This window comes from Mycteria americana, chromosome 15 (genome assembly GCF_035582795.1).
Source record: "Mycteria americana isolate JAX WOST 10 ecotype Jacksonville Zoo and Gardens chromosome 15, USCA_MyAme_1.0, whole genome shotgun sequence".
Classification (NCBI taxonomy): Eukaryota; Metazoa; Chordata; class Aves; order Ciconiiformes; family Ciconiidae; genus Mycteria; species Mycteria americana.
The window spans coordinates 1,742,731-1,769,518 of NC_134379.1; the positions used below are offsets into that span (position 1 = coordinate 1,742,731).

General features: G+C 47.6%; 1 protein-coding gene across 1 annotated transcript; it reads left to right on the forward strand.

Annotated features, from left to right (window-relative positions):
- On the forward strand, positions 1 to 26,448 carry AKAP1 (A-kinase anchoring protein 1). The gene is made up of 11 exons (XM_075517671.1): positions 1 to 128; positions 11,434 to 14,323; positions 16,366 to 16,499; positions 17,908 to 18,034; positions 18,603 to 18,733; positions 20,541 to 20,718; positions 21,423 to 21,573; positions 22,219 to 22,286; positions 23,731 to 23,804; positions 24,600 to 24,665; positions 24,809 to 26,448. Exons 2-11 carry the CDS (start codon positions 11,458 to 11,460, stop codon positions 24,866 to 24,868), a joined length of 3,855 nt encoding a protein of 1,284 aa, XP_075373786.1. The 5' UTR covers positions 1 to 128; positions 11,434 to 11,457; the 3' UTR covers positions 24,869 to 26,448.
- The last annotated feature ends 340 nt before the right edge of the window (positions 26,449 to 26,788 follow it).

Genomic DNA, 26,788 nt, shown 5'->3' on the forward strand with positions numbered 1-26,788 from the left:
CCGCTGCATGTCCCAGCCCGGCGGCCCGGCCGGGCTGCACGTGGGCTTGGCGCGGGGGGCGGCGGGCGGGACCGGGACCTGCTCCGGGCACCGGCGCGGGAGGGCGGCGCCGCCGCGCTGGACCGTCCGTAAGTACCGCCGCGGGCCGTCGCCCGAGCCCTCGGAGAGCGGTGGGGCCCGCCGCCCCGGGCTGTCAGCCGGCCAGCTCCCCTCAGCGCAGCGCCGCGGGTCTGGCGGGGCCGCCGCTCCCGGCCGGGGGCCGCGGAGCGGGGCGGGGGGGTGCTGGCCACGCCGCTCTCCCCGCAGGCTGCCGCTCGTTAGGCCGTGGCTGCGGCGGGAGCGGTCCTGCACGGCCCGGCCGCGCCGCTGCGCCCAAGGTCGGCGCCGCCGCGCTCGGACCCCGGCCCGGCCCGGAGGTCACCCCCGGCGCTCGGCGGGGCCGTGGGGCGGCCGGTGCTGCCGCCCTGGCTGGGGCGCCCGGTGCGGAGCGGGGAGTGCCCGCGGGCACGGCGGAGGCTCCGCCGGCGTCGCCGCTCGGGGCCCCAGGGCAGCGGGCCGGGCTGTGCCGGTGCCCGGCGGGGAGCTGAGCGCGGCTGCGGGCGAGGGCTGCGGCGGCCGCCGGAGCCTGGCAGCGGGGCGGGAGGGCTCTCTCCGCGAAGTGAGTGGCAGTTCCGAGTCCCTCGGTGTTTGCTGGGTGCTTTACTACTCGTTTCCCACTCGACAATAGCAAAGTCAGTCAGTGCGTTCATGAGAGAATCAGCTGTGCGGGCCGAAGGGATCGTGCGAGTTGGTATTAAACGTGACTCATTCCCGCTGCAAACCCTGCTGCAGCTACTTAGAAATGAAAGCAAGGGGTGACATAAATGTTGCAGACTCGGTAGTAAAGATTAAGGATGCCTTGTGTTGTCTCTTGTATGTCTGGCGTGGCAAGGCTTGCTTGTGTTATGGTAATAGCCGATAGAAACTGTTATTAGCAAACTTTTCATATATTGCAGTGACGCCTATTTGTTTGTAAGCCAGCATGGAATATAGTCAGGAGCAAAGGAATTAAATTATATTGCTACTGAGGAAGTCGTGTTTCAGTAGCCTTGCTTTCCTGGAAGAATCCTTGTTTTTTGACTTCTTTTCTTTTCTTTTTTTCTTCTTCTTCCCGCTCCTTGAAGCAAATAAGATCTAAGTTACTCGTGTTCCAGAATTGGGCAACTTGATCTATGTCTGGCTAAGTCCTTTATCGCAGTCCAGTAAGTTATACCATGAAGCAGGGAACACAAATGAACGGGCATCTATCTCGGTAAGGACGTCCTTTTCATTAAAGTTATCTGTAATAGTAGGAAACGGCAACAAAAGCTGCGTTCGACCGCAGTCCGTCTGTTAGGGAAAAGTAAGGGGCTGTGGAATGGAAGTCGTTCTGACTCTCTGTGCTTGCAGGTCACAGTTGTGCTAGCACCTGCCGAGTGTTATCCGAGCCTCTGTGGACTTTGTCTCGAGTGAAAGGAGATGGCTTGTTGCTGAGGGACGTAGTAGCAGGAGATGGTAACTTTTTCTACTGTTTGCTTTGTGCCCGTGACTGATCTGCTGAGTTACGGCCCTACGGGTGTGCGCGGTATAGCTAAGGAAGAGCACGTGGCGTGCTGGAGCGCGGCACGCTGCTCGTGAGGGAGGTATGGCTTTTTCTTGGTAGCACATGGAGCAGACCAGAGCTGTCAGAGCAACTGAGCTGAGCTTGCTCCTCTGCAGGGGGGTCACTGTGTGACTCGGTTCAAGTCACTTAACCTCTTCGTTCTTTAATGAGCTTCCTCTGTAAAGGGTGAAATACTGTGCAGGCATCTGCTGAGCTGCTGTACCTGTTGTCTAGTAATCTCAATGTACCTGTGATTCTGGAAGAGGATAGCACAGCTTTACTGCATGTGTCCTGGTGGCACAGTTTAGTTCTTGATTAATTCGTTTGCTTGCACGTGCTGCCTGGTGCACTGAAGGAAGTGACAACCTTTTAGTAAGTTAAAAGGAGCAAGAAGCCTGTAGAACTTGAGCTGTGCTTGAAGCTTGCTAGAATCCACCTTCTTACTGCATTGCCTGCTGTCCTGGTACCACTCACCTGAGAGTCCCCTACCTTCTGTTTCAGTGTTTCATTGAGCTCCTGAAGGACTTTTAAAAGCTCTCAATGGACACCAGTGCTGGGGGATTTAGGCAGGTGAATCTCACCATGATTGTAACAGTATCTTCTACAACAGGGCTATGGGCTGGTTGCTCTCAGACGTGAGAGAAGGGATACTGTTGTGCTTGGAGCGTCTGCAGGAACCCAGTCGTCGTGTGTTCTGGTAGCCGCTTCTTACTTAGGTGCGCTCTCCTGAGTCGCACCAAGTTTAGATACCCATCCTAGGAACCGGATTCCTTCTTAAAGATCTCTGGAGATGCTTTGAGATACTAATACTGAAAATTGTCGACTGCCTAGAAGGCCTTGCCTTTAACCTAGACATGCCACAATGCCTGAAATTAGACAACAGGAATTCCCCTCGCCACCCAGGGTGCGAGATGAAGGTACCTGCAGCTCAGATCCACCGCGGTACGTAGGTTGCCGGTTCCTGCCGATTCTCTTGGGAGTTAACTGTGACAGGAGTTTGTTTGTTTGAGGATTGCGGCCAGAGCTGTTCAGAGCCAGAAGCAGCTGATTTGCTACTTTGAGAGTCTTGTGTGCATTTTGAAAACATTGCAGGCTGACTTCAGGGGTATTTGAGAGCAAGTATACTTTTGCAGTTGTAGAGTTATCTGAAGAGCATAACGCTTTAAAAGCAACATACCCCACTTATCTATGGCTCTCACTTTTCATGTGCACTTAACTGATGTGAAAAAATTATTTAAGGTATTTCTAGTGTCCGGGGAGACTGTAACAAGATCAGGGCTGGTATCCCAGGTGCCCTTAGCAACATCTAGAAGTAATAAAAAACATTAATTAAAACATTAATTACTTTTAATTGTTTAATGTTTCAGATCTAATGACTAGCCCTTTTAAAATCCTGATTTCTAACTACAGTGCTTCTGTGGAACTCTTAATGCAAATGGCTGGTTAAACTTCATGAAGTGCTGATTAACTTCAGGCAGCCACTTTCAGATACTTGGAAGAAGCTATTTTATTCAGCAGGTGCTTAATATTTCCTGGAAATTAAGGCTGTTGAGTTTGCTTCCCATGGGGATTGCTGAAGGCGATATGTTTGCATGTCACTCACTGCCTTTGCAAATGATCTCTCTTCAGCTGGTTTACTGTGGGTTTTTTATTGTCCACTACATGGTTCTGTTTAACTTTGCGTTTGGTACCCTGGCTGGAAGCTGACTCTGAATGTACGGGCCCTGTACATTACTATTAGCAGAGTTGAATATTTCATAAAGGAGCATTTAAAATCACTCTTCAGCAAACGAATCACTGCTTGTAGACCTGAGGAGTCCTGATTGCCTTTGACCTCTGCTGCCACCTGGCAATGAGGACGAGAAACTTACCATGTGCTAGAGCTGCTTTTGACTCCCTGTGTATAAATAGCAGCGGTTCCTGGCAAAAGCTCATGATCTGCATGTGCCTCTTGTATCGGGGACATTAGCTTTGCTTAGGGATAAATCTGCGAACTGGAAACTTGAAGTCTCTGGAACAAAGATTGGAGCAGGTATCCCCATAAATTTTAGGGCTGTGACCCTGCAGTTTCCCCTTCCTTAAAGAGGAGCTTCTTTTGTCATGAGCTTGGACTCATATTCCATTTCTTCTTGAAATGCAGGGTTAGGAAGATTTTTTTTTTTTTTGGTGTTCAGGGGTGCAGGAAAGAAATTTGCACATCACTTCCCTAAAATATTTCAAGTTGAATGGAATATAGTCCTGTTTGGTAAAGAGAATGGGCTCTCATCTCTCAAGTTGGAATACCTATTTTCTATTCCTTGTGTTTCCTCCAACTTGATATGACTGTAGGAAGGTCACTTAATTATTTTCCAGAATTTCAGAAAAAATACATCCAGTACTTAGCATTTTGTGTTTGCTTTACACCAATGAAGCTAATGCAGCCCTTGCTATGGGCAACATAGTGTAGTGTCCACTACAGGTGCATCTTATAAATTAAAATTTAAAAGTGACCAGCTAAGTCAAATGCCTGCCATCTGTATCAATTTCTGTCTTGGCTTTGCTTTTTTTAAAAAGGACTGTGAAAGCTGAGGAAAGGAGGCAGCCTGCAATCTTTGGGGAAGCCTTTCTGTGTAGGAGAACAGCCCCCAGCGTCGTCTGGGCGAGGGCTTGCAGGTGCTGCTGTAATACGGCTCAAAGTGAAGCATGTCTCTCTCTGATTAGGTCTCAAGTATGTTGCATAACTTCTTGTAGTAAGCTTGTTAATGCATACAAGTTATCTTCCTGCTTGTTCAGTCTAAACGACTCCTAGTGAAACCTTTGCTGTTCCTTCCTGGCGTAGATGAATATAGAGTGCCTTTTTCACAAATGTTTGATATCCTTCCTCTCTCTGCGCTTCTGCGACTCACTCTCGGCAAGCCAAGCCCGGGGCATGAGGCTTCCAACTGAACAACATTGCTTTTTGCCTTTCTGTTTGTCTCGTCCAGCTTTTGTTTTGAGAAGCTGTTTATCAAGGTCTGGTTGCTGTGCGCAGTAAGCCTCCTGGTGAGCAGCTCTCGATGCTGTTCCCCAGATACCTGTTTGGTCTCAGCGCTGTCTCTCGAGCCGTATCAGTGTGTTGTGGTGTAAACCTCACCATTCTGTCTCCTTGAAAATTCAAGTCTGTTTTTTGTCTTGTGTGCAGAGTATATTGGAAGCCTTTGGTTAGTTTAGTCTCTGCTCCTCAGTGGTGTACGTGCCTGTTGTGTGGAAATTGATACAGATGCCAGGCATTTGACTTAGCTGGTTGCTTTTAAATTTTAATTTATAAGCCGCACCTGTAGCGGACACTACACTATGCTGCCCATAGCAAGGGCTGCATTAGCTTCATTGGTGTAGAAGCAAACACAAAATGCTAAGTATTGGATGTATTTTTTTCTGAAATTCTGGAAAATAACTTGTTCTATTCTCCAACCTGGATGAAAATGCAGAAGGAATGAAAGATGATAAAACCTGGATTTGGGGGAAATGTTTGGAATGTGTTGATAGATTATTAAGGTAATAAAAGCTGTTTGCCTGTACCTTGGAGGACTGATTCTCTTTAGTCTTCTATGAAAAATGCTTTTTAAAAGAGTTGAATCTGGACTGGTAGGTGTGTCAAGGAGGAAAGAAACCGTTCAGGAAGAATCCCAGCAACAGATGCATTAGCCTCTTGGCTTAAGAAGTGATGTTTGTTCCCTGGGCAGGGATACCTGTGCACAGAGGGGGTTAGTCTGAATCGGAGGACTTTCTCTGCAGTTTAAAGCCGGGTGATAATAGGAAGGTCGTGTGGCCTCTGGCTTATGTGCTAAACTCTTTTGGCTAGCTTGAAGAAGCAGAACATTAGGTCTGGCTCTGTTTTTGGAGTGGACTCCAGAACTGGCAAAAAAAGCCTCCACCAAATTTTGAGCAATAGCTGAGAAAGATAAAGGTAGTACTGGTGAAGTGGTGCCTGAAGTTTTCTTCTGTATCTGAGATGCCTTTCTGGCAAAGTGGTGAAAATTGATCTTGCCTTCCTCTGTAACAGAGGATTCACAGGGAGATGCTAGCTCGGTTGAGGAAGCTATGAATAATGAAACAATTGGAGCAGGAAAGTAATAAGATACAAAGTGCAATAAGGAGCTTGATAATCTGATAGGGTTAATGTTAATTACAAAGTGTAACCTGTGGCTTATTGCATAGCAGGAGCGATCAGCTCAGGGCCTTGCGTTAAGCCATCCGGCGGTGCAGGTGGCGAGGGTTGGTGGTTGTGGATATATGAGCTCCTTGGTGATTTCCAAAAAATCTGTAAAAACTCCCTACAGTTTGGCTAGGCCGATACTTTTATTGTAAACCTCTGCTTTCCAGTGCGTAAATAGAAACTGTTCCGAGTCCTGCTTTGGCCTAGAAGTGATACTGCTGGAGCTGCGCTGGGCCACTATTTGGCTCGTGAGTGGGAGAAAATACACAGAGGCAGTGACTGAAAAGTGAAATATTAAGAAAGCCTGGGCCATCAGTGTAGCAGCTTCAGCTGCAAAGGAGGGGAATGAGCTATTGTAGGAACATCAGTGAAGCTGATTACACTGCAAGCAGTTGCTATCTTAAAGATAAAAGACAGCCTGGTGCTGGTGGTGTTTCTTGTTCCAGAGCTCTAGTTTAGCTCTACAACAACCAGCTTTTTCAGCCTTTTAATTATGTCATAATGTATCCCTCTGCAAATAGGACTGTTGGTTCTTAAATATTTTAAGGTTGTGGAGCGGCTTCATTAGTAGTTTTCATTCCCAGAGGAGACTGTTTTCCTGAGCTCTGTAGCCCATGTTAACTGGGCTGTGAAAAGGTGGTGTTGCTGAAGGGGTATCTCTCGCTGTTCTTGTCTTTCAGTGTCTGAAGGTGTTAGAAGCAGAAATTGCTGCGGAACACTAATTTTATTTAAGTATAGAGAAACTTTCCTGGTCACTTCTTTTAAAAAGAAGTGCCATCCAGTGTGAGATCTTGCTTGCCTGGCTCCTACCTGTCTTTGGATGTTTGTAGCTACCGAGTCGTGTCTTCTGAGCTCTCACCCCTGGGGGGTGGTGGTTGTGATGGTGGTTGTGATGGTGGTACACCAGGCTGGCCTGGGAGAAGAGTGTGCGAAAGGCTGCAAAGTCTTGTGGCCAACCGACGCCCCGGTGTGATGTCGTGATGATGCGAGGGCTTGCAGCCCCGTGACACGGCAGGCCACTGTGACCTCACAGATCCGCCCTGTAAGGTCAGCCTCTGTGATGCAAACCTGTGTGGGTAGAAAAACTCTGCTCTCCAGTTTGACCACACTCCAGAACTGCCTTCAGCAGGACCTGGAAGAAGCAGGTGGTCTCTCCGTTGTGGGCTGCCTGCTTCCGTTATCTTCATTGAAAAACAAAGAAGCTGCAGTTTAGATATTGCAATACCACGTTCACCAATGGTGAACGCACCTTTCAATGAAAACAAGCCTTACAGCAATGGTAGTCAAGTACGTCTTTCTATGTTTCTGTGCAGTAATTTCTCTTATTTTAATCTTAATGGTTTTAAAGAATCTTAACCAGTTCTTTAGGTTTTTGTCAACTCCTGTTCTTATGCCTCCTATAAGGCATAGCATGTGCTTCTAGTTATTTTTAGCGTGGAAAAATTTTAGGAGCCCACGTGGTCCCATTTAGTTTTAACTGTGCCAGCCTTGTCCAGTTCTTTCACCCATTTTCCCGAGGGCTGTATCACTAGCTATAGGGTTTGTAGGGAGGCATCCTGGTCTTGCTGTTGAAGCTACATTTCCAATTTAGCTGCCTGCTTGTTTGCTCTGTGATCCTTCAGGACGGTCTTTAATTCCAGCCTTGATTTCCGCTGCTTTCGGGGTCTGGAAGTGTAACCTCTCAAGTGCTGGGGCAGGAGGGAGGCGGAGGAGGCAGGGACCGGCAGCACCGCAGGGTACGTCCCTGCAGAGCACGGGGGCTCAGGCACTTGGGAGTTGTCCTTGTCTCTCTTCTCGTAGAGGCTTGAAGCAGCTTGACCCCAGAGCAGACCACCTTGTGCGTAGAAAGCCCTGAAAATCTGGAGTGAGTGCTTGCTGAACTCTCCTCTCGGACCTTGAGAATGAATTATCTGGCTTCTCAGTGAACCTCGTGCTGCAAACATTTCTGACCTTATAAGGACGTGTATGCTGAAGCATTGTTTGTCCTGGCTAGAGAAACAAGGTGGCTTAAAACTGCTCTGGAACCCTAATGCAAACAAGTAGAGTAAGTTGACTGTCCTTGGCTTTTTTTTTTAAGGTAGGCGAGTGTGTGCGTTCATTCTTGTCCTCATCTCCCTGATCTTTACCAGGAGTTTTCCATAAATCAAGTCAGGATACAGATTTGGAGAGCTGACTGACCCCTACTCTCCCCTTGGTGTCTTAATCCCATCCTGACCTCCCGCGGGGATTATTTAGCAAGTTGGAAAAGTCTCATGTGCTAGCTGCGGCTCCCCGGCCGTGCCTTGACACAAGGTGTGACATTTAGACCGGATTCCCGACATGCCAGAAGGAAGTGGAAGTGGCTGGTGGCGCGGGGCGAGCCCGCACAGTGCATGAGCTCTGCACTAGCTCAGCTCTATTTTTGGTGCGGGACTGCATGGGGCCCCGCACGTTGGGAAACGGCACTGGGGCATCCAGCGTTTCACGCTGGTTCTGGCTTTTGCAAGCCGATCGTCTCCGGTCCAAAGCCTCTGGGAGCTGCTGCGCTTCCCCAGCTGGCTCCTCCTGCCCGGGGAGCGCAAGCGCTGTCGGGCCAGGCTCCCTCCAGCCTGGCAGTGTTTAGGGCCATGTGATTTGACAAGTTGCCATTTTCTGTTCTGCTGCTGGCAGGAAAATCCCAGGCTTTCTTCCACCCATGTGTTTAAATGATCCCATTGCCCCTGCAGTCCTGAGCTGGCTGTCAAATTGGCAATGGAGAAGAGGGTTTGCCGCTCTTAAACGTGTTGGGAAATGCATGGGGGCTTTAGGAGCAGTCCTGTGGAGGGAATGAGAGAGAAGCGTGTGCTGCATCTTACAAGCGTTCTGTTGAGCAGGTTAAAAATCAGCCATCTTCTAGGCATGGCATAAAAAGCAATGTTGTGACCAGCATGTCAAAATCGGGCCACCAAAGTCTTCCTGTCACGTTTGTGTGAGGAGCTGTTTGTTGGTGTTAGCCGTCCCCTAGCCAACCCAGTGCTCTAGGATGTCTGCTGGCATCCCCACTGCCTTTTATCCCATTATAGGTGATGGAAGGATGTGGAATTCCCATTTAACACCATCAGTGTTTGCAGTATAGCACATATGCCGCACTATAATGTGTGTAGTATAATGCAGCTCTTGCTAAAACCAGTCAAACTAAAAACATGAAGTTAAATGAGCTTTGCAAGGAGCAGTCAGCTAATCCACCAGTCCCCACTGATCTAAATATCACAGAAGAGTGAAGATCTTTATCTTAAATGACATTAATGTTTAAAATGACTCTTAGAACTGTTTTGTCTGCCAGGCTTTGGGACAGGCCTGTCCCTCTGGGGCATCCTGCTGCTGTCCTGCGCTGCAGAATTGTGTGGGACTATTGTTTGTACAGTTGGTGCAACTTAATAGGGAATCGGGTAATAATAGGGCTGTCTGTTTAATCAGGAAAGCTTGCTGGGAATGGACTTGTGAGCTACTTTAATTTGAGTTTGTGGTACGCCTGTGAGACAGCTTGTAGGGTGGTTCTGCATTAATTACAACAACTTAAGCGGACAGCAGCTGAGCAGTCGCGGTGGCTCACAATGTGCCGTTGTGCTGTAGAGCATAAATGTGAACCTTTCGTCTTGGGAATCTACAGGCTTCACCCTTTCCATTTACCAAGTTCCAAAAACCAAATGTCCAAATTATTGCATCGGTTTGTTGGTGTTTTGATTCCAAATCTTGGGTGTTGCTGTTAACCAAAAGTCCATCCCCAGCAGTGAGCCTTGCTACCTGCTGTATAAAGCCAGCTGGAAGTAACTTTGATTTAGAAGAGATCAGATATGAATGTCCAGTGAACACAGACTCAAGTTTTCTGTGTAGAACAACATAAATACCTCAGTCGTGATATAGCGGAGATGTTACTGGATTTCTTAAATGATGTCTGCAGCTGACCTTTCATTTGGGATTCAGCAAGAAATTTTCTAGTCCCTGTTTTTGCCATTCATTTATTTACTTGCCCCAGTCGTTAGGGCTCTGCAGCAAAGTATGGAAGCAAGGCTGGCGTCCAAGCTAGCTTGGGTAAAGCTGTGTGTGTGCTCCTGGGGGATGGGAGGGTGTGGCTGGAGGAGGTGAGAGCTCTGGAGCGAATATTAAATTATCTGAGGCTTGGATGCTCGGTTTGAGCCTGAGGGAGGCATGTTTTTGTCCCCCAGCTAGAATGTAATCAGCTCCTTCGGAAAATCGGGGCCCCGAAGGAGAGTTGTGTTTGGAAGCCGTGGTCAGAATGCTTACTCTGATAACAAAAGTTTTTTTTTCCGGTTGAGACAGACTAAGCATAGTTGATGTACTGACTCGAATGTCTTCTCTTGTCGAAGAAATATTATGCTTCTAAAGAGGAACTAGATAATACTCTTTTCCAGTGGGTGGTTCCCATTTCTAGGACTTTGCTATCTCCTGAAAACAATCTTTATTTTTGTTGCTCATTGGCAAAAGTCTTGAGGCCTGTTTGGCGGAAAGTCTGTCCTGTGTAAGCATTGTCAGACCCGTGGAGTTTTGCTTTAATTCCTGCTCGGTGAAAACATAAACTGTAAGCGCTTGGCAGCGAGGCTGTTTTGGGGACGTGGGTAACTGTTTAGCTTTGTGTTCCAGCTGTGGGCTTGCCTTAAGGCAGAGGCAAGGCACGTCGGCCCTGCCTCGTGTAACCCAGGCGGGGCTGGTACGTGGAGGAGCGAGACTGGGACGGAGCCTCGTGGGTCCAGGCAGGGAAGGGCTCTCACACTTCCCAGCGTAAGAGCGGCAGCTTTCGGCTCTCGAAGTCGGAGGAGCAGCAGCTGTCAATGTAGTAAATTTAGATGTAGAGCAAACTTTGGAGCTGGATTCCTAAGTAGTAGTGTCTCTATCCAGGCTGCTGTTGCTAGACAAATACCGCTGTTATAAGGGTGTTATGGCATATTTCTCATCTTCGCTACTGCAAAATCTTTTAGAGGGACTTCTGTTTATTGCGAGATGCTTGCTTCATCAGGCTGTAGTTGCTCTTGGTTTAGGAGTTCCTGTGCTGTGTGCATAAAAGTAAATGGAGTAGCTGCGTGTTGCTGTTTAGCTCCTAATTAACTGCAGACTTCAGTCATGTGCCTGCACCCCAGCCTCTTGCAAAGCCCTGCATGAGAACACTTGCAAAGCCCTTCACCTTCAGGGAGTTATGTTTGAGAGAAGCGTGTGCTGTCAACCTATGAAACTCCCGGGAATGTGATGCCGCCTTTCAAGCAGAGAACTGAGTCGTCCCGCAGTGTGTCAAGTCTGTGTCTTGGCATGCTCGCGGCACAGCTGTGTTGTGAACCCAGCCTGATGCTGGAGGAACTTGCAGCGCTGTCCTTGTGTGTAAGTACTGACCTGCAAAGGTGAGACAGGCGAAAGAAGGTGAAATTGTGTTAAGTGTAAAGGTGAGGTAAGGTGAAATGGATGAATATAATGGTGAGAAATGTCCAGATGTCCCTAGTCTTGGGTATGGATCTTGTTCTGTGGTCTGCCGGTAGAGCAGAGATGTGAATTTAAAGAGCGGCTGGAAAACAAGACTGTTCATGCTAATAGAAATACCTCAAGGCATTTATGAAACTTTAGCCTTCCTTCCCTGTGACTATTTTAACATGGTTTCTGTTTCTCCTTCTAGATATAATTGCTGAGGCTCTGTAAAATGGCTTTACGCTTCCGCAATGTCATCCCATATGCCATACCTGGAGTGCTGGCACTTCTTGGCTGCTGGTGGATCTATTCCCATAGAAAAAAGCATGCAAGCTATCACGATGAACAAGCAATAGCCACTGAAGAGCAGCGGGAAGAAGTGCCAGACAATGATTCATCACCCAAAACAGAAGCATGTGTTCCTCGAAGACTGCCTCTCTCCTCGGAAGAGGAATGCCTAGAGAATGAAACCTCGACCTCGCTGCTGTCAGCAGGGTCGACGACGCCCTCTCTTCTGTGTCAAGCTCATGAGAGGCTAGATGTCTCACAGGACCTTCCAGACCTGTCAGTGACGACAATTCAGCCCAGCACCCTTGAGGACGACAGTGAAAAACTAGAAACAATAGGATCTCAAGATGAAAGCAGTGTCCCTGCTTGCGTTTCTCTCCCTCTGATCTTGGAGAGCACAGAGCGTCACAGCAGTGCTGCAGTGAGCCTTATACAGGATTCAAGCTCTAGTGCAAACCAAGATCAGTGGCTGTCAGCATCAGCGACGCTGATGCAAAAGTCTTTGGGAATCACGGAGATCAGCAATGCAGAGCAGTCGGATGATTCTTCATTTGAGCCCCCTAAGGAAAGCCAGATGCCAGAAATTGTGCTATCGGATACTGGCTCTGTGACAGCCCTTTGCTTGAGATTGGAGAAGGAAGCCAATACCCGACAAACCTTTCTCAATAATGAAGTTGAAGCTGTATCAAGTCACAAGGATTCTGCAGTGAGCATGTTACCGGATAGCTTGGAGTCTGCCTGTTTGGAGCAGTCCAGGGAAGAAGAGATGTCCAAGTCAATTGCCAGTACTGTACCTGTGTGTCAGGAGGAGGACACACAGCCCAAAGGAGATAAATTGGAAAGAGAGAAGATTGGACGAGTGAGTTTGGACAAGGAAGAAGTTGAGAAAATTGAGCAAGTAGCAATACAGATCATTTCCAAGGTCATTTTGGCAGCAACCGAGGAAGTGCTCTCTGGTTCTGCAAGTGATGTGTCCGCTCGGATCTGCCAGGCTGCTGCCAGCAGAGTTGAGAGACCTCTGGAGACAGCAAGTATTGTTCCCTCTGATCAGATGCTGGCGGAGGAAGCTATGGTAGCTGATGAGAACATTGCTGTGAAGAGCGATGCTGTGGTACTGACATCCCCGCAGACAGAGGAACAGGATCAGAGTGTGACAGGTTCCAGCTGTTTAACACCAGGCCGTTTATCCAGCCCTGTTCAGAGAAACAAAAAAGACCGTCGGGTGAAGAACCGTGCACGCAGTGAGGAAGTGCTCTCTGGTTCTGCAAGTGATGTGTCCACTCGGATCTGCCAGGCTGCTGCCAGCTGTGTTGAGACACCTCTGGAGACAACAAGCATTGTTTCCTCTGATCAGATGCTGTCGGAGGAAGCTACGGTAGCCAACGTGAACACTGCTGTGAAGGGTGATGCTGTGGTACTGATGTCCCCGCAGACAGAGGAAAAGGATCAGAGTGTGGCAGGTTCCAGCTGTTTAACACCAGGCTGTTTATCCAGCCCTGTTCAGAGAAACAAAAAAGACCGTCGGGTGAAGAACCGTGCACGCAGTGAGGAAGTGCTCTCTGGTCCTGCAAATGATGTGTCCACTCGGATCTGCCAGGCTGCTGCCAGCCAAGTTGAGAGACCTCTGGAGACAGCAAGTATTGTTCCCTCTGATCAGATGCTGGTGGAGGAAGCTACGGTAGCTGATGAGAACATTGCTGTGAAGAGCGATGCTGCGGTACTGACATCCCCGCAGACAGAGGAACAGGATCAGAGTGTGACAGGTTCCAGCTGTTTAACACCAGGCCATTTATCCAGCCCTGTTCAGAGAAACAAAAAAGACCGTCGGGTGAAGAACCGTGCGCGCAGTGAGGAAGTGCTCTCTGGTCCTGCGAGTGTGTCCACTCGGATCTGCCAGGCTGCTGTCAGCTGTGGTGAGAGACCTCTGGAGACAACAAGTAGTGTTTCCTCTGATCAGATGCTGGCGAAGGAAGCTACGGTAGCTGATAACCCTGCTGCGAAGGGTGATGCTGCGGTACTGACATCCCCGCAGACAGAGGAACAGGATCAGAGTGTGGCAGGTTCCAGCTCTTTAACACCAGGCCGTTTATCCAGCCCTGTTCAGAGAAACAAAAAAGACCGTCGGGTGAAGAACCGTGCGCGCAGTGAGGAAGTGCTCTCTGGTCCTGCGAGTGTGTCCACTCGGATCTGCCAGGCTGCTGCCAGCCGAGTTGAGAGACCTCTGGAGACAAGGAGTAGTGTTTCCTCTGATCAGATGCTGGCGAAGGAAGCTACGGTAGCCAACGTGAACGCTGCTGCGAAGAGCGATGCTGCGGTACTGACATCCCCGCAGACAGAGGAACAGGATCAGAGCGTGGCAGGTTCCAGCTGTTTAAGACATGGCCATTTATCCAGCCCTGTTCAGGGAGACAAAAAAGACTGTCGGGTGAAGAACCGTGTCCACAGTGAGTCCCAAGGAGTTGATCGGACTCCTGTGGAAAACCATGCAGGGTCACTGGACAAGTTGCCTTTGGTTATGGAGGGCTCTGGGTGCAGCACATACACATCTGAAGGTGAGACGAGTGCGGAGGACTCATTGCAGAGCACAATGCTGTCTGTCGCATCTAGCCAGCATTCGGACTCACTGAGCATATCTGCAACCCAAGACGTGTCTGCTGAGCAGAGCTCAGTACCGAGTGAAAAACCTCCTATTCCGAAGCTACCTGAAGACAGCAAAGTGCCATACAGTAACGGGATACTGAAAGAGGATGGCCCGGACTTGTGTCATGGGTGTAGCAGGGCAGCAGGGATGGATGGAGATCACTTAGAAGGTAAGGGATTTGAAAATCCTCCTACAAAAATGTGGTGAACAAGTGTTTTGTGTGCTGTAACCCTTCTGCTTCAGAACACGTTCAGACAAATCCCCTTCATGTTTAACTTCCCCAGTAGATGAATATTTAGCCCTCTTGTGCAGGGGGGTATGCATTTGCTCTCAGAACTCCCATCTCTGTAGGATCCAGTGTCAGCTGGGTGATCTTCAGGCTATACAGCAAAGGGTCCTATACAGGCTGGTCCCCTTTCAGCACAAAGCTTGTTGTCTAAAGCTAAGCACGTGCTTGAGTAGCCCAGTGAAATGGACCACGTCTGGCTGTAGGCCAGGCTGCTGAACACCTCGCTGGTTTGAGACCTGCTGATACAAATGGTTTCTGCTCCAGTTGGGGCAGCCTCTAGTAAGCGCTGGGTTCTTATCTGTGTTCATGGGCTGCTGCTGAAAGGAAGCTGTAAGGCAGGTTTCTGAGGTGCTGCTGGATGAACCAGGGATGTGCTGTGATGAACTGTGATAAAATCAGTTGGTTGCAGACCAATTACCCTGAAGCCTTTTTGCTTGGAAGGGTAGGTGCACGCCAAGAAATCCCAATGGGGAGCAACGTTCAAGGAGTTCCTCCATCTGTCTCTGTGTTGCTTTTGCTTTCTAGATCCTAGATGGTGTGTGCCTGGCAGAATACAAAGCTGTCTGAGCAAATGTTAACCTGTGTGACCTGGGGGATGGATGTTAAAATCCTTTATAGGACCCTGTGGTGCCAACAGTCCTTAATGACAGGATGTCTTTTGTAATTGCTACAAAGTAGGTGGAACGCTGCTTGTTGCAAGACATGGGGATTGAGTTTGCCAACAATTAAAGATTAAACCCACAAAATGTTTTCACTAGTGAGAGCGACCATAGGAGGAAAATGGTTTTGCCTTGATGTGAATGCTGGTGTGACAAGAAGGTACGAGAGTGTGTTGTGGAGCCTGGTGATGACAAGGGCTGAAAGCTCTGCACTGAGACAGCTGAAGGGTAGGGAGAGGGGATATAGCAGGTAAAGTTGATAATGTGGCTATGTTGGGTAAGAGGTCCTACACTTGACCTTCACGCTCAGGCTGTGAGACTTAAATCCTCATCCTTGTCTAGGAAGTCTACGGCAAACTGCTGCACTGTTTGCCTTTGACTTTCTAGGCATCTGTGCTGTCCTACTAGTTAAGATGTGGCAAATGTGAAGCAGCTGTTGGGTTTATTTTTCTCTTTGGTCTTGCACCGGATGGTCTGAATACTTGCAAGCAAGTGAGGATCTTCATGCTTCTGCTTGTTAATCTGGAGGAAGGATCAGCCTTGTGTTACACTGACTGTATCTGGGATCTGACTGGGAGGAAGCTGTTTGAGTTTGTTCCCTTCCCAAGTAGAATTGTTCCTGGTATTGGCTGGTGGTTTGGAAACAAAACGTAGCTCAGCTCTGGCACCTTATTTCTTCAAGCATATGACAAATTTGGGCAAGAGGCAATCCCCTACCGCAGCTAGAAGTGGGCACACGTGGCACTTGGGTCACTGCGCAACCCCTGTTGGGGCAGGAACGTAATGTCAGTGCAAAGAGCAGATGAACAGGTTGCATGTCCCTCCCCGCATGCTGAACTCCCTGTGAAGAGCCCTATTTAAGCCATGGGGAAAATACAAAATACATTGCTTCAGCAGCAGCTCAGTGTTGATGTTAGCATAGCTCTCATTCAGCTGGTAACTTTGACAGCATCTTGTCTCTCTTGCTGTGTAAGGTGGCACCATGTTTGAAGGAGTCCTGCTGAACTCGGGCCTCCTTCTGTTGCATTCCCAGAGATGTGCAGGTTTTTCTCCAGGAATAAAAGGAAACTTTCAGTAGGCTATGTGTGACGGGACTTTACCCTTTCTGAAATACTGGAGAACCTGATGCAGGAACATCCCAACTGAATACATAGGCAGAGCTCAACGTAACCTCTCTATGAAATTATATATTTTCATGGCCTTGTGCCTGGTAGCTGGATTGTGTGGGTTGTCTGAATGCTGACACGTGTGCATGTCTTGTAGGTTCGGATATAAATAGCATGGATTTTGTGGACAGTGGCTGTGCCATGAGGAAGACAGTGACTCGCCAGAACTCTAAGCTAGGAAGAGAATCCAGCAAGTCCGACTTCATTATCTGGGAAATAGAGGTCCCAAAGGTAACCAGTCGCTGGTCTGCTCACACATCCTGCCCTGCCCTACATAGCCTTCTTCTGGTTCTTCCAGTCTGGTACTGGCTCAGTGCCATCCCAGGGAGATCAACAACAAATCAACGAGGATTTAAGCATTTAGCTCCCATTAGGACTCAACAGGAGTGAAGAGCCAGTAGACAACTGTAAGCAAGAGGCATGTCAGGGCTACGCCCAGGGTAACGCTGGTTGTTGGACCCATTATTCCTCATTATCTTCCACCCCAGTCTGTTAGTCTGATGCTTTGAAAGCATTCAGAAGACTTTGAGGGTACACAGTTATTAGTAGCAGGTGATGAATTTTTTTTCTTTCCACTGTGTAGGAGGGTTACGTTTCAACTGCCTGTCCAAACCCTTCCTCACAAGCTGAATGCTCATCTGAGCTATTCTGTGGAGCTGCTGTGTCTCTGGCTTTATAGTGAGCTTTCCTTTGGGTTGAGAGGGAGACTGTGTTTTTTAGGACTATGTTCATACCTTCTTCCCTGCTTCGTATGTGCAAAATCACCTCCGGCTGTCCTGCACAGCATTGCTCTTGCAGTTCTGCTGCTCAGCAGACCCGAATGCGGACAGCCAGTAGTGTGAGACAGCAGCTCCCGGCAGGATAAGCATGCTGCCTTGAGTGCTAGGATGCTGTGAGCCCAGTGAAGATATGTAACACGCCTTTTAATGGATCAGTAAAACACAGGCTAAGGAAGCAGTTCTACAGCAGAAAAATACGTTTCGGTGGTTAGTGAAGACAGGCTGTCACTTTTCTTAAAGTAGCTAACTTTTCATTGTAGAGGATTATCCATACTGACTCGGGCCCAACACTTCCGCTATGGTATCTGGTCTCTGACAGTACGTGGTGGCAGATGCCAGTGGAAGAGTAGAAGTGACAGGGCTTGCACAGACATCTCTTCATCACCCTGCACGGCTGTCCAGGGACTCTGTAGTCTAATGGGCATGATAGCCTGGCTTACTCTCCTATGAATTTGTCTACTCCCTTTCTAATCTAATTAACTTGTTTAAAAATTGCTAAAACTTGGTATTTCATAGCTGAATGAAAAATGCATGTAGCATGCTTTAAAAAAAAAAAAGTGGTGGGAGATTAGGAAGACAGAGTAGCCTTTACCAGGCCTGGTTTTGTCCCATTGTGTGTTTGTGTCATTCTACAAGATATGAAGATGGATCTGTCCAAGTGAGCTGTGCTTTCTGATCTGTACCTACCTTGACTTATCACAGACCAGCTGAACTCTGCACTGGGCCAGCATTGCCTTGTATTTATCCTGCCTGGCGCTATGCTACAGGAACTGGGATCGTGGGTGAAATAAGCCACGGAGAACGAGGGTGGTTGATTTACGTTTCTCTTCCTGACTCTTGCTTTCTTGTCTTTCATAAAGGAATTAGTTGGCCGCTTGATCGGAAAGCAAGGAAGATACATGACCTTCTTGAGGCAAGCGTCTGGTGCCAAAATTTATGTCTCAACACTGCCTTATTTCCGTGACTCCCAAGTCTGTCACATCGAAGGTAGGTGGAATGTCCCTTTATTCATGGTCTAATATGTAGCTTGGGGGCCTTAATTAGATGGGCAAGGGATTTAAACAGATTTAGTGGCTTCATGAGTCCAGTGCTTTACAAAAATTTTCTGCTCAGTGCTGTTACAGTAGAGGTGTATGCCAAGTGGCCTGTGCCTTGGCATGTGAACCCTCAGTTCTAGAGGTGAGAATGCATTTTAACATCTTTGGCTGCTGTAGTTTGACCAACACCTTTTGCAGGATCACTTCAGGCTTGAAGGAGGAACTAGGGTATGTGTATCGGCAAATGCAGTCTTGACTGTGAAGGATGTTAGATTAATTGTGGCTGAAAGATAACTGCCAGTGAATCGGGTTCATACTGGAGGCTAAAGCTGTTGAAACTGAGGCCTGGCAGTCTGAGTTGCTCATGTTGGTCTGATACCAAGTGACATGGCCAACCTATTAAAACTTAATTTGTTGATGTAGTGCAGAAGGCTTCTGGTAGCTATATTGCTTCACGTGGTGGGGCTGTCCTCAGCATATCTGTGCTACAGACTTTCTGTGGGATTTTTGTCTTCCAGGCTCCTCGCATCAAGTAGAAAAAGTACTGAGCCTGATTGGCAAGAAGTTCAAAGAGCTGTGTCTCACCAACATCTACGCTCTACCTCCACCAACACCACTGACGCTTCATTCCCTCCTTATGACTGCCTGGGTAAGTCCCAGCTTGCTGGCTATGCTGATGTCAGGCTGGAAGGCTGTCGGTGGTCGCTGCTGTTGTAGTATGCTATATCCATGTGGCTGGTTCACAGATGCCCTCAAAAACAGTTTGGTTTTGTGTGGCTATCTGTTATCCAGCTTGTGTAACTGTTACAGATCAGATTTATCTACCTTTTCTTCCACTACTGTTTCCATTCTGCCTGAGCTGAGAAATGTAGAATCATAGAATCATTTAGGTGGGAAAAGACTTTTAACATGGAGTCCAACCGTTACCCTAACACAGCCAAGTCCACCACTAAACCATGTCCCGAAGCACCACATCTCCACGGCTTTTAAATATCCCCAGGGCTGGTGACTCCACCACTTCCCTGGGCAGCCTGTTCCAGTGCTTGGCAACCCTTTTGGTGAAGGAATTGTTCCTAATACCCAGTCTAAACCTCCCCTGGCGCAACTTGAGGCCATTTCCTCTCATCCTATGGCTTGTTACTTGGGAGAAGAGACCGACCCCACCTCGCTACAGCCTCCTTTCAGGCAGTTGTGGAGAGCGATGAGGTCTCCCCTCAGCCTCCTCTTCTCCAGGCTGAACAACCCCAGGTCCCTCAGCCGCTCCCCATCAGCCTTGTGCTCCAGACCCTTCCCCAGCTCCGTTGCCCTTCTCTGGACACGCTCCAGCCCCTCAATGTCTCTCTGGGAGTGAGGGGCCCAGCACTGAACACAGCGTTCGAGGTGCGGCCTCACCAGTGCCGAGTGCAGGGGATGATCACTGCCCCAGTCCTGCTGGCCACACTATTGCTGATACAAGCCAGGATGCCATTGGTCGTCTTGGCCACCTGGGCACACTGCTGGCTCGTGTCCAGTTAATTTCGGAGTTGCACGTCTGGCCGGGTAGGCTTTTACCTGCAGACTAGATGTTTGCCTAAGGAAATAACACTTCAGTCTGGAGCAGAGTCGACTGTCTGCCCCCTCTGCTTAAGGGCCACCTGCTGTGAGGTCAAAATGCCGCACTGCTCTGTTGCCATTACTGGTATTGTCCCGAAATCCTGAAGCTGGTCTTCTCAAAATGGTTCGCTTCCTTATGGTATTTAATTACACTTAAAGGAGGTTTTCACATCAGTGTTTCCCAGAGGAGTTTTCAGGCTGCTTCTGCTATATGGATACTTTAAAACATTTCTTTGCTTACATTGGGCGTCTTGAATCTATAAAGTAACTGTGCACAGCACTGTCTCCATGGATGTGAAGACAGGCTTTGTTCTGGAGAAGTGAATTTATGCTGGGAAATTAAAGGCATTTTAGATGTATTCCGAGCACAGTAATGCTCAGAAGCTGCCCAACACAATGGCTCTCTAGCAGCCAGGGCAAATTACTTTGGAAATGAAACCTCTGTGACAAATCTTGGACAATCCCTGTGAAGATTGCCTTGATGTTTAAAAACCCCGTGGGCAGGGAATCCTTGCAAGGTGCACTGTGGTGATAGTGCAGCATGACTCGCCCTGCATCATTTCTGACTCTGCTCGCTGATCTCTTGGGTAAAAAAGTTTTCCAGCTGCTCTGTGCCGATAGTCTTTTTGTGTAGAAGATGGGCCTCACCCCGAGTCTGATTTCCTTTAGAACAGCATGGAGTAACAGTGAGTAGCTTTCTGCTCCTGATCCAAAGCAGCCTTTGGAAGTGAAATACCAGAGCGCCAGGGCTTTTCCACCCGTGGCTGTCAGCCTCAGGAGTGGCTGGTGGAACATGGAGTTGCTGTGAACGAAGCTTGTGTCGCAATGAACACTAATGAGAATGTCTTTCCTCCGCGTGACAGCTGTTCCTCCCAGATGGAGTCACCGTAGAGGTGGTCGTGGCAAACCAAGTCGATGCAGGGCACATGTTTCTACAGCAGCATACGCACCCCACTTTCCATGTCCTGCGTAGCCTGGACCAGCAGATGTATGCCTGCTATTCTCAACCTGAAATTCCAACCCTGCCAACTCCAGTGGAAGGCAAGTAACTTGGTGGCTCACAAATTGTTCAGTTGAGAAGCTTCTTCTAGGGTCGTGCAAAAGCCTGATGCCCCCAAGTTAGGCTTGGGAAGCTTCCCAGTGGATGAGAATGTGATAGTTCACTTGTCACTTCATCTTCTTTTTTTAAGCTGCTGCCAGAGCACAGATGTTGCTCTACTCTTCCTTACCTCACTCATCCCTGGAGTACCTCCCCAGCCACTTAGTTGCATGTTGAAATTCAGAATGAGATAAACTGAGACAGACTATTTCTAATAAACTTGGCATCTGGTGTATTTTTGCTGACAAAGTGTGGAACTAATCCCAGATCTTCATAGCATCGCTGTCTGCACACGGTGTAAACTGGAGGGTGCATCACATGGAAGGGGTTATTAGCGTTACATGGCTTTCCTTTCTGGAGACGGACCTCGCTGTTAGTGACCAAAGGCTGGGAGGCAACTGGATACCTGTGTAGAACAGCGTGGTAGTGGCAGACAGAGACTTGAGAGTAAAACCCCCCTCTCCTGTGTCCCAGCTGCAGGCCTTGTCTGATGGGGGTATAGGTGGTCTTGAAAGAAGACGGAAGCAGCATAGGAAATGCTGTTGATTCTCAGAGATAACTGTGCAGCTCTACTAATGTCTGAAGTCCTGATTTCTGGAAATCACTTATACTGAGCCTTTCTTCTCGGTACTCTTATGTTTTGCAGTTGGTATTATATGCGCGGCTCCAGGCCTGGATGGGGCATGGTTACGGGCTCAAGTTATCAGCTACTTCGAAGAGACCAATGAAGTGGAGCTCAGATACGTGGACTATGGAGGATATAAGAAAGTGAAGATCGACACACTCAGACAAATCAGGTCTCTAGCTCCTCTTCCATGGCCTGAGGCCATATCTGGCTTGAATCGTCATCAGAGGCATCCATATCGTTTGAATTGCTTATAGGTTTTTCCGTAGCTGAAGTGGGAAATGGTAGAAAGGTTTGTCTCAGCAGTGGGTACGGATTCCTTGGGAGCACAGCAAGCTCTTGCAGGGCTTTTTTGAAGGGGAGGGGAGAGGAAATTGCAACTTCTGTGACTTCAGTGTGGAAGCTGAGCAAAAGGATGCCTTCAGGAGGCCCCAAAGTGTAGTTAATTGAAGAGCTAGGAATAGGATTCAGATTCTCTATGTCCCAGCCCCAGTGGCTGGGAGAGCTGTATCGGATGAGGGTTTTCTTACACAAGGCCATTAAATACTTGATTGTGCCCCAGAGGTGGGAGAGAAGCCGTACAGCCTCCATTATGGAGGTGGGTTTTGCTTGGAGCCCAGTCCAACTTGGCACTCTAATCAGACAATTTATTGCTGCTGCTTAGATTGCTAGGAGAATAGTCTGATTTCTTTTCTTGACTGTCATCAGTTTTAAACTGAATTCCTGTTAGAGCAATTGATTAATCAATGTCACCTTAAAGAATACAAGAGTAACTCAAAGCCATGTTCTTATTCTGATTGATTCTCTCTTCTTTAAGGTCTGATTTTTTATCACTACCTTTCCAAGGAGCAGAAGTTTTACTAGACAACGTGGTGCCACTTCCAGGTAATGGAGCTCTCGATGTACTGTTGGTGCTCCTCCTGCAGGTTTAAATGGATGCCAGCTGTGTACAAGCGATGATTCTGTCTAAACTTTCTCCCTCCTATTGCAAGCGCAGCCTCTGATGTGGCTAGAGCAAGGATGGGAGAAATTGTATTTTATTCTTCTGAATGTGCTAGCCTAGCATAACCTGTCAGACTCCAGGGGAAAGATGATAAATGTCCAGGCTTTTTTCCGCATGGAGGAGAGAATGAATTACTTTCCTAAACAGCAAGTTGGCAGGACTGGCAGGGTATAGGTGAAGTAGTTGTAACTACTCTGCCGCCTTCTGTCATAGAGTAGCTGTAAATGCAAACTTAGTTTTTAATCTGCTAGACAAATATCTGACGCATTCCTACTAAAATGACTGATGTGTATAGTTCTGTGTTCAAAAGACTACCCTCCAAGCACAGGAAGAATGTCAGTCACTGCCTAGAAATGCTTTCTAGTTTGCTCTTTTTCCTTTTCTAGTGGTGGTAGAGATGCATGTTGTACCGGTGTCTAAAAAGCTGCCCTGCTGGGTGCAGAAGGGGTGGCTGTAGGAGCTCGGGGTCAGGCCAGGTTTCACCCCTGGGGTTTGTGGCTGGCAGGACTCCAGAGGTACGGGCCCTGCCAAGACTGTAGATGGATGGCAAGGTTTAAGCTGCTGGCAGAAGTCAGTGTTTTGCATGTTCCCTGAGGTAGTCGACCTCCTTCATGTAAGGAGTTCACTTGCTGCTGGAGATGGTCTCAGGGTGGGGAGCACAAAGGAGAAACTCTACTTTGCAGCAATTTGGTAGGAAATAAGCAACTTTCCTCCAAAATGAAAACACTTAGGTCCAGTCTGCAGTGTAGATTGTAACTGTATTGCCTGGGACACAAGGGTTTCCTGCTGCATTGCGGGTGTGGAGTTAGCAACAGTACCCGCGTAAGCTGGGCAGGCTGAGGGATTTGAGCTGCCAGCGCTTGCAGAGTGCATTTGGCACCGTTCGGGTGCCAGCCAGCCTGCGGTACAAATGCTTTTAAGTTCCCATTTACAGTATTGCACTCTGTGCAGGGCCAGTAAAGTCCTGAGGCCCCTGAGCTTAGTTTATTAAGAATCAAAATACTAATGGCAGCTCAAAGGTACTGCAGAAGTATACTTTCCTGTCTTTTAAAGCCTCCTAATTCATCAGCCACTTATGTTCACATTAACTTAGCTAGTGGCTTTAGAAAGCACTTCATCCTTCCCTTCAGCAACACAGCAGGCATAATACTTGTGTGATCTCCAGCTTAATAGACTGGTTTCGGCAAATGCCTACAGCAACAGTAGGTGAGGATTCTCTGGCCTAACTTATGTAGGAGGTCAAACAAGATTAGCTTAATAGTCCCTTCTGGCCTGTAAAGCCTGTGAATATCTCATTTGTTTTCTCCTGCTCTTTTCTTTCCAAAGACGAGGATCACTTTTCATCCGAAGCTGATGCTGCTGTTAGTGAGATGACCAGAGGCGCAGTCCTCGTGGCGCAGGTACGTGAGAGCTGTCTGGAAAAGTCGTGTTGCTGATTTGACTGCTGCCGTTATCCTCTCTGCCCCCCAGCGTACTCTGTGTGTTAAAATCAAAAACAAAGGCAGAGCCTGTAAGCCTGGCTGCTGGGCAGGGTTCTTGTTGAGAAGTCTTGGTGCCGAGAACTTCCTCGTGTAGCATCAGCACCGCTCAGGACTGCGTGGCTGGGAAGGGATGGGTATTCCCTCTCGTTACCGATGCGGGCAGGGAGGAAGGGCACCTGAATGGGCTGACAGAGCACCAAGTGGCCTCTTGTCCAGCGGATCGAGTACTCACCTGGGTCTGCACCGCTTTGCCAGTCTCAACTGTCTTTGCAACGCTGCTGTCTGGGGTCTGGCCTCTGGCTGGCCAAGTAAGGCTTCTGGCATTGTCCCAAAGGCTTCTGCGTGCAGTGCCTGACCTCAGTGAAGAGGCCCTTACCTCTCTTGAAGTGCTCCCAATAGTGGCTGTAGCTCTCCACGTAAGTTAATTGGGACGAGTGGGAAGCTGATAGCATTTGTGATGCTCAATCTCATAGCTTCCTTCAGTTTCAGGCAGTGCCCAAATGCATCGCTAATTCTAGCAAGGGCATGGATTTGAGCGACTAGAGCAAACTTGCCGGCAGGGTGTCCCAGCTGCCTGGTGGCGGTAGCTACGTTTCCTCTAGCCCACACATAAGTCTAAGTATGGAGTACCTGATGTGCAGTGAATGATGCTAGCCTTGCATCCTCCGTGGCTCAGACCAGACCTGCTGCTCGCTAACGTTTCTCTGTTTCCAGGTCACAAATTATGACAGTGCAACAGGTCTGCCGCTGATACAGCTGTGGAACTTGATGGGAGACGAGGTGCGTATGTTGACATACCTATTTTTTCAGCACTGTTAGAGTTGATGATTATGCAGACTTTTTAGTGTTGATCAGGAACTTGCTGATGTTTCTTGCTAGTGGTTTGTTCACCTTTCTACTTTTTTTTTTTCACCTCCCTTTAGGTGGTGTCAGTGAACAGAACTCTGGTGGAAAGAGGATTTGCTCAGTGGCTCGACTACTAGCAATGTCCTAGATGCCTCGACAACTCTTACCGCAGAGAAAAACAAAAGAAGAAATCTTGTTTTGCACTGTTACAATTTGGTTTGGCAACCTCTCAAGAGTCTTGTTTACACCTGAGTGTGGAGTTTTGTGGTCCATTGAAACTCATTTTGCTCAACTGTTACCATTTCACTAGAAACACATACCTCATCTCAGTGAGAGGCGGGGTGTTAAAAGCCATAATGACAAATACTGTAGCTTTAAAGCAAAAAATCCTCCCTGGCCTCTACTCAAAAGTTGAATGGAAAAAGCCGTAAAACCTTGGGGCTTGGTTGAAGCTAGCAAATGCCCCTGAAACATTAACTGTGGCTGCATTTTTGTCCAAGATGTATAATGCCCCATGAACTCAGTGTCTGCTTTTCCTAAAAGTTACATTGGTTGTCCTTTTTTAACAGGCTCTGCCTATGAAATTAATGAATGTTATTAAGGAATTTAATGTTCAGTTATGGATTTTTCTATATTGTGCCACTAACCTGCACAAACAACATTCATCTTGTGTCTTCCTTATGCCAGGAGGTAAATGAATTGCATTCGTTGCACTTACTGTGGCACATGTCTCACTGCGGTCATGCTTTTTAGGCTTGATATGCTTAAGGAAGAAAGCTGCTCTGTGCAGACGCTTGAAGTGCAGGATATGTTACCACTACAATTTTTGCTCTGAAATGTTATGTATTTAAAAAAAGAACTGATTGCCAAGCCCAATTGTAGTTTATATTTTTCTAGCTGTGCAAGTCTGTAAATATATATAAAAAAATTGTAATATTTTGTACAAGAAAAACACTGGAAACAAAGGGAACTTTACAGAAACTTTTTCACACCAAAATGTCCTATGTAGGTAGAACTGGTTTGGAGTGCATTAGGGTAGCTGACATACTTGGAGCATCTGAATGTTGGGAGTGTTTCAGCTCTGCTGTATACAGGATTAGTATTCCCTTAGATTGCTGTCTGGTTTGAATTGTGATCACTGCATTCTTTGCGATGTTGCTGTACAGATCTGTTTAAAAGAAAAAAAAAAGTAACAACTTGGCATTAATATTGCAGTGGTGTGCTCTCAATTTTTTTTGCTCCTTTTTAGATTTCTATTACATATTTAAAATTTTTCTCAAGTAATTTAAGCTGACTTAATACTCTTTAAACACATGCCCTCTAATGTATATCATTTTAGATATGTATTGAGCTGGGATTTATTGCTGGCAGAGAAGATACTTGCCAGGAAAATGTTGATGTAGTCAGTCCTCAGAAGTTTTTTCAGGTGGATTCAAGGATGTCCTTACATCCTATGAGCTAACATGTCAGTGCATCACACATTTGGATAGTTGCCTACAAAAGCATTTGGTCCAATCTCTTCTGATACGGTATGGTTATATCCTTTTTTTTTTGAGTTCTCCTATTTGGTGCTTATGACTTAATGTTCATGTTTGCAATAACATCCAATGAAAACTAAATTTGGTAACTCAGTTAAATCTATAAAACATATATCCTCTTGGATTGTTTCTTTCCATTTCAATTAAAGCTCGAATTTTAAGCCATCTTAATCAATCTGTGATGACTAAGAGCCTTCATTTCCTGACCTCTTGTGATGTAGGGCTGGGAAGGGGGCTCAATGGGATAAGCAGGTGAGATAAGATCCTGATGGCTTTTCAACAGATGCAGAAAGGTCAAGCTTCAAATCTCCTGGGGTTCCTTTTACTTCCAGCTGAAAACTGGGTTTATTTTTATGATGAATTACTTATTAGAAAGCCTTAGTCTAAGCACTGGAACTCAAGGCTGTTGAAACTGTTATATATTTGTGGAATTAATTTACACTCTGGACTCAGGATGTCCCTTTTGTCACACTTGTGTGTTGAAAAGTGAAACTCGGGAGTCTGTTTCTATTGTGCAGG